Consider the following 8,187-nt stretch of genomic DNA (forward strand, 5'->3'; position numbering starts at 1 on the left):
GGAAATGATCTTCTTTCTTGGCATATAAAGAATAAGATGATTCATCACCTCAATAGTGTTTAGGATCCATAAATATGAACTCTATTGACATTGGATGAACCATGAGAATGGGAACACAGACCAAGGAATGTGTAAAGCACCTCGAGTCACCCCTGTTAAAATCTATTTCCTATTTATTTGGTTCGACACTTCATTAAACAATCAAAATTCCTAGCTATATAAATGGATCACAATAAAATCCACATATAATATTCAAGAGGGAAGGAATTTTTTATTTGATAGCAGAGGCTATACGGGTAGGCGAGAGCCAATGAACACCCCCTTACAGGTTCAACCAATTGGGGATGCTAGCGTAGACTACCTGAACAGGAAACATTCCCCCATTCTAATAAAATTCTCACAATCAGCCCAAACCAATTCATATTTTCTTCTCTGGTGAAGATGCAAATGGGTTTTCAGTCTTGAGTTCAATAGCATCTTATGCAATATTTCTGACTTGTAATGACAAGTAAAAGAAATTGATTTGGTTTGAGAACGGAAGAAGTCCTTTGAGGACACATATTTATAACAACCATAAAAAAGATTATGAGAATCCTTTGAAAAATGTTTTGAGAATATAGACCACAAATTAAAACGGAGATTAACAAGAAGAAAAATAGAATCCTACCAGTCTGGCGCAGGAACATCCAAACTGGACTGGTGTGAAAAGATCAAAGTGTACGACACTATGTGCATGGATTATACTCCTGTACGTCCTCCCATTGGCCCGTTGGTCTGTTGCTTCTTACATCAGACTGGCAAGAACAGTAGACCAACGGACCAAAGGGAGGGCGTGTAGGAGTAGGGGTATCTAAAGAACCTAGTCAGCCCGAATCCGCCCTGATCCTGAACAGAGTCTGTGCTGAGATTTCAGCCCATTGGGTGGGCTAGGGTTGAGAATTTCAGGACCGACATCATGTTGGGCTGGGCCTGGGTTGAGGTCTCAGCCAACCCAATTCAACCCTGTATATAATATAAATATATTAACAACCTAATAATAAATGGTACATTGGTACTTATGGGGAAATGTTTGTAAAGAATGTTTCATTTTCCACAATCAACATTATATATGAAAACTTTGATCTTTGACTTATGCAATGGATCAAGATTAAGCAACCAAATAATCAATAGTACTTGACTAGAATGGATTGGATTAAGCTCAGCCCAAACAGTGTCCATCAGAGCTGTGCTGAATTGGGCTAAATCCGATAGAATCGGGCCTGGGCTGAAGTATTCCAACCCGATCCATTGACAACCCTAAACGGAAGCATATCCAATGCACATCAAAGGGGCCAATGCGGTCTTTTTGCAACCTGTTCTATTTTCCAGCGCCAGTGAAAGGCGCGAATTTGCTTCGATTTCATTGTCGTCTATTTATATCCCTCTCCCTCTCCCTCTCCCCTCTCCCCTCTCACACTCTCTTCTCTGCAACCCCGCCCAACCCCCCTTCTAAGTCAGAAATCGACTGCTAGCGGAACCATGGCGGTCTCCACCGCCTCCACCCTTCACAGAGAGCAAGCCAGCAACCCTCACCCAAAAGAAAAAAAGACTTACCGGAAGCATTTCGCCATAACTTCTGTCTAGTGCATCTCCCACTGCTTTCATCCCTCGATTGTTGGTGTTGTTTGCTTTTCTAGGGTTTGCTTTCGTGCTCGTAGGCAAACAAGGTATTATCCCAGCCCTATCTCTGTATCCATATCCTTTTATTCTCTTATTTTCTTTCAATATTGCCAGAGATTTGTGGTTTTTTTTTTTTTTGGTGTGTATTGTATGTAGTGACTATTCGATTCTTACCGTCTATTTATATTCATGTATGTATTTATCGATTTCGTCTTTTGAAACTTGGATTGCTTCTCACTTCGTCGGCGATTTATTATCGTTACGAAGTGACGAAAAAAAAAAGTGATTACTAATGCTCTCTTCTACTCAAAGGCTGGCTTATGACTTCCTAAAACCCTAATCTCGATACTGTGGGGTTGGTTTTTGGATTTGAGTTTTAGAATCTAGGGTTTGTGTGCTGAGGTTTTTGTCAATCGGTGAGGATGTAATGTATGAATTCCATGTGTTACAGAGTATTCTCACGTCCAAAGCCCTGACAACATGACCACGCCTGAGCACATAATCGTCGACTTTGAGCAAGGATGGAAGATCATACAGAAAGGCATCACGAAGGTCGAGAACTTCTTAGAAGGACTTCCTGAGACACAGATCTCTTCTGAGGAGTACGTGACTATTTACGAGTATCTATTCAATACCCTTTGTTTCCTTTTTTCTTATTTAATTTCCTGTTTTTCTGTAAGCAATTAGTTTTATGTTCCTCTATTTTTATCTGGTGGGTGGTGTTGTTTTTTGATGGGCTTATCACTTAACCAAAAACAGAACCATCTACAACATGAGCACTCAGAAGCCTCCTCATGATTATTCCCAAGAGCTTTATGACAAGTATAGAGTGTCCATAGAAGAGTACATTACTTTAATGGTGAGAAAGTTGTGCATATTCTATATATACTTATGCTTATTTCTAATCCTAATTATCAACAATTCAATATGGGCTCTGTTGTAACTATTTTTGTAGCTTATGCGGATAATGAAATAATATGTTCAGATAAAGTTTGATCCTATTAACTGCAGAAGCTTTTACATTTTGTAGATCTTTGCTCAGCTTGTGTTAATTTTCACTTGATTGTGTGCATCAATCTTGTTCTCACCTCGGTTAAAGTTTCTTCCTCCAATTTGTTTGTGTGAATTTTGTAGTTGTTGTTCAAATAATCTATCTTTTTCCAAAATGGCAATCACTGACTTGAGGTGACACTTACAGAGGTGAAATTCAGACGGATCCAAAAAAATTATCAATGATTGTTCTTAAAATTTGGAAATTCAGTTCCTGTGTAGTTTCTCTGTGACATCGTAAGATTTATTGGCTGGTGTATGATTAGTGGAGGAACCTCCTTTCAGTTGAGTGCAGAATGAAGTTCCTATGTTCTGACTGCCATTAGATGATTGAGGTAGTTTCTTCCTCGTGGAACCTAATTTCGAGAGGAAGGTAATTAAAAAAAATTAATATTAGTTATTCCAATATTGAAATTCATGATAAAAATGTCAGTTGTAGACATTCCAACATTGGATCTCGAGACATAAATCATGTAATCAAAGTGTGCTTCATTTGTGTTCTAATAATTTTTGTATTTTTATGACTTCACTGTACTTGTTCCCCAGGTATTGCCTTCTTTAAGGGAGAAACATGATGAATTTATGTTGAGAGAGCTTGTGAAAAGATGGTCAAATCATAAGGTTATGGTTAAGCGGCTTTCACTTTTCTTCAATTACCTTGGCCGATTTTTTATTCTTAGGAGGTGTCTTCCTGCACTTAATGAAGTTGGAGTCACTTGCTTCCGTGATCTGGTATAAAATAAGAATAATTTTTAACAGCTATTTAGATTAAACATTTATGTTGTGATGAATTATTTTTTTCCCTTGTTAACTCTGCTTTTAAGGTCTACAAGGAGGTGAATGGGAAAGTCAGAGATGCTATAATTTATTTGGTATGCTGATTTTATGGTTTAAGCATGTTTATATTTTTTTTCTTGCCCAATTCCTTGCAAGGTTATTTATCAATTATTTGTGTCAGATTGATCAAGAGCGCGAGGGAGAACAGATTGACCGAGCATTATTGAAGGATGTTATAGATATCTTTGTCGAAATTGGAATGGGGCATATGGATTGTTACGAGAATGACTTTGAAGCAGCCATGCTTAAAGATACTGCTGCATATTATTCTCGTAAGGCTTCAAATTGGATTCTGGACGATTCTTGTCCTGATTACATGCTAAAGGTAATTGCTACCCTCTTTTTTTTTCTGCTGAATAGTGGGCGAGTCTGTGGCGCAACGGTTAAGTTGCACTAGTGCAACATGTTGGTCACAGGTTTGAAACTTGGTAACAGCCTCTTCTGTGAAGCAGTGGGAGCCTCAGCAATGGGTTTCTCTCTTTTATTGTGCTAATGTTGATGTGTTATTGTTGTATAATGGAAAATGTTATATCTTATCTGGGTCGTTCAGGCTGAGGAGTGCTTAAAACAAGAGAAGGATCGGGTTTCTCATTACTTGCATTATAGCAGCGAGCAGAAATTATTGAAGGTATGTGATGTAGAATTCAAGCAGTACCAGGATAGGAGGAAGGCCCAACAGTGAAGCCCGCGACTTGAGAATAGGCAGTCCAACAGTGACCCGCAATTGTGGGCCTAGGTCTACCTTGATAGTGGGCTTGGTTCAGTTTCCAGAAGGCATTGGCCCTTAGCTAATAGATACAGTTTCTAAGACATTATTACCAACCTAGGAGTTTATTTTGTTTTAGATGTAGGGCACGGGTACATGCTAGAGGGTAGCATTCTTTTTAACTTTGTTTTAGTTAATGGATCTCTTAAAAAGTTGCTATTTTATTGAGTTGTAAGCCATTTGGCAGGAAAGATGATTTACTATTCTTGTTTCACATGCTATCAACTACCAAGTTTATTAAGACAAGCAAGCACCTCTACAGCACACCATTTTTGGCCATTCCTTTGTGTTTTCCTTAGACATGTAATAGTTCCGAATCAAATCTCATTAGAAAGATCTTTTGTTTCATGGTAGCCTGCCCTAGTCCCTTCATGAAACTTTTGTTATTGAGTTTTTCATGGACGTTTGTGGGGATGCGGATGGTTTTTTTTTATTAATGTTTGGAGATAATTTTAATCGAGATTTCTAACTACTTGGTTTGGGGATAAAAGCATTTAGATTAGTTGCTTTTACTGGGTTTTAAGGAAGTGAAAGATATTATATCATAGGATTACACATATTTACAAATATAAAAACAAATAACGTTTCAGTAATGGAGTCGTCTTCTTTGTCTTTATGGTCATTGATGTCTGTATTCATAAAAATTCTTTCTTTCATGCAAGTGTTCCAGGACCGGATCCTCTCAAGTGCAATTGGAGGCCTAATGCACATCCGAGGGTTGGGAGCATTTGGGCATACATCTCAACATTTGGATGCACACCTGATGAGGTTTCTAGCTGTTGGATATGCATTGGGCCTCCAGTTGCACTTAGAGGTTCTGCTTCCAATATTCTACTGGATTGATCAGAAATTAGGAAAAAGATCCTCTCTAATGCTTTGGGCGCCTGGCCCTCCTCTATTCGGGGGAGGTGTTAGATCTTAAAAAGTAAGGCATGGACCTATGGTCAACAAGATATTTATTCCCTAAATCCAATTTCTCCCCAAAAAAAATTCACTATTCTATCAATTGGGGGAATTAGCTTTTTCAATCTCACTTTCTTCTCCCAGAAAAATTCACTATTCTAACAATTGGGGGAATTAGTTGTTACATGTTAATTCAATTCAATTATTGGTTTTCTTTTATTACTATTCTATCCGGGGGAATTAGTTGTTACATGTTAATTCAATTCAATTATTGGTTTTCTTTTATTACTATTCTATCCAACTAAGCGTTGTTGGCTAATGACCAGCCTATTGGGTGCTAGTAGGGCCAATGGTCGCCTACTTCTACACATATCCACCCACACATACTTGCATACGATAGGGTACGTTCCCACAACCTCCTCCCCTAGGTGTCGACTCTTCAAGTTCAAGCTGCCACCACTAGGGATTGAAATCCACTAGGGATCGAAATTGTCTACAGCGAGAGAATCTAGCTGAGGCTGGCGGAGACACCCTTGGATTGTGACACGTGGACGGCTAGATGAGATGTGGACGGCCAGATGAGAGAGGGAGCAGGGAAACTTGAATCTGGCCAAACGCATCTACTATTTCCCCCTTTTCTTCTTCTTCTTCTCCCTCCTTCGCTTTCTCTGTTTCTTTGCAACACAACACACAGAGGAGGGATATTTCCTCTACCTAGAAAAGCAGTTGAAGACATCGGCGGTGGATTCTCCATCTGGGAAGTGGAAGAAGAAGCGGCCGAAGTGCTCATGGGTGTGTTTAATGGCTTTCATCCGCTCCTTTACCTAGAAATTTCCAAAATCATGTTCTCTGATTCTGCATTCTTCCCTGACCCCAAGGGTTCGGTTTCTGGGGAAAGACTTGCCGATTTCGCTAAGGGTGGAGTGAGTACGATGGTAGGGTGACACGTAGAAGTAGACCTTCCAGTTGTGGGAGCGGTCGTTGTCGAAGATGAGGCTGACAGATGCGTTGGTTGGCGAGGTGGGCCTGGTCAATGCTGTGAGGGATGAGAGGGATTTGATTGTGTGGGGTGGTGGTGTAGGCATTGTCGTCTAGGTTGCCTTGGCTCTCTCAGTGCCCTACTAGTATTATTATCTTGGGTAGCATATGGTCTTGCGATGGTAGATGCTCCATGTCCACTTCTCTCTCTTATTTTCCTTTCTTCTTTTTATTCTTCTTTCTTCTCTTCTTCACTGCGATCTCAACAGAGAGAGCGAAGGAGGGAGAAGAAGAAGAAGTCAGATTCAAGTTGCCCTGCTCCGTCTCTCATCTGGTCGTTTACGTTTCGATGTCCACGTGTCACGAACCATGGGTGTCTCCGCCAGCCTCCGCCAGATTCAAGTTTCCCTGCTCCATCTCTTATCTGGTCGTCTACATGTCGCGATCCAAGGTGTCTCTGCCAGCCTCTAACAGATTCTGTCGTTGCAGACGATTTCGATCCCACCATTAGAGTGTTCGTTTAGGATAAGGTTGTTAATTTGTTCGGTTTCGATGTATACTGTATGATATAGTTCGGTTCGGTTCATATTTATTTGGCTGAAACCAAAATCAAACCATTTACTAAACGGTTGCACCTTTTGAAACCAAAATCGGTTTCATGGTTTTTAAACGATGTCGATTTCATGGTTTTAGACGATTTTGATCACGGTTTAATCCATACAGTTTCTAAACGGATAGCATTAGGTTTGCTAGTTTATTCCCATGTTTACTGAAATTTGCTTTTGTTGATATATGCTTTAATCTTGTATCAAATTAAATGAGGCATTGAACAAGCAATGATTTAACTACATAACTACATAATAGGGGTAAATTATTGAATAGACTATTGGACAGTCTTATGGTCCTTAATTCTTCCCTAAATTAAACACATCCTATCTTGTTAAAACAACCAAACAACTAAGCAAAATAAAATATTACATGGAGAAAGTGAAATATAAAACAAAGCTGCTAATGAACACAACTGATCGTTAGTGTTATAAAGTTAAAGAGCATGAGGCATTGAAAACACATAAGTTAACCCCTTATTCTATTAAATCGCTATACAAGTTAAACGGGTCGGTTTTGACGGTGTAAATGGTTTGATTTTCACGGTGTCAATTCGGTTTGAAACCCGACGGGTTAAGCAGTTAAAACTAAATCATCCCGTTTAGCTAACCAATCTTAAACTTGAAACCAGAATCGAACCATTTACTAAACGGTTTTGTAGTTTCATTATAAATGGTTTGGTTCAATTTCGGTTTCAAGTTCACATCCTTAGTTTTGGGCATTGATTAAAAAAAAATAAAAATTTTGATAACTTGTCGCATTTCCTAATTGAAGGAGATCAAGATTCATTATGTTATCACTTAGAGACTTGTCACAAATTTCCACAATTTTTGAAAAAATATTTATTTTTCTTCTATTGGACAATAACCTGAGTGTTAATAAAATAAAATAAAAAAAAAAACCCCCCAATTGAAAATTAAAAATTTTCTTTTAATCTTGAACCTCGAGAATCATTTCGATTTATGATAATGTTCGGTGTAATTGTTCATTCAATTCGTGAGAAATATAATAAAACATAAGTAAAAAAATAGGCAAAATGGTGGCAGTACGTGCAGAAAAATAGGAATGCGGAATGGAGCCGGTGAATATTCACGTAACTGATATGATTGACACTTGTTAAATATATTAATCCTGCTAGCAGAGTTGTAACTGTTTACAACTCTATTTAATATTATTAATTTTAAATAATAATAATAATAAATCCCAATATAAGCAGACTTTTCCTTTGATTCCGCTTAGAAATCTCGATCCTCTCTTTCTCCTTGCTTTTTCTTCAAGGTTGTTCCTTCTTTCTTCTTCCTTTTTCAGTGCTCTCAAGTCTAGTTGAAGTTTTGTTTGCCAATCTCATTGAAGATTTGCATCAATGGTAAATTCTCATAGGTTAATAA

At 38.5% G+C, this 8,187-nt stretch overlaps 1 protein-coding gene across 1 annotated transcript; it reads left to right on the forward strand.

Moving 5' to 3' along the window:
- Positions 1-1,430: 1,430 nt before the first annotated feature.
- Positions 1,431-4,591, forward strand: LOC122090772 (cullin-1). Its single transcript, XM_042660492.1, has 7 exons — positions 1,431-1,706; positions 2,111-2,279; positions 2,419-2,518; positions 3,256-3,441; positions 3,534-3,581; positions 3,668-3,871; positions 4,097-4,591. Exons 2-7 carry the CDS (start codon positions 2,140-2,142, stop codon positions 4,226-4,228), a joined length of 810 nt encoding a protein of 269 aa, XP_042516426.1. The 5' UTR covers positions 1,431-1,706; positions 2,111-2,139; the 3' UTR covers positions 4,229-4,591.
- The last annotated feature ends 3,596 nt before the right edge of the window (positions 4,592-8,187 follow it).

Source organism: Macadamia integrifolia, chromosome 10 (assembly GCF_013358625.1).
Source record: "Macadamia integrifolia cultivar HAES 741 chromosome 10, SCU_Mint_v3, whole genome shotgun sequence".
Classification (NCBI taxonomy): domain Eukaryota; kingdom Viridiplantae; phylum Streptophyta; class Magnoliopsida; order Proteales; family Proteaceae; genus Macadamia; species Macadamia integrifolia.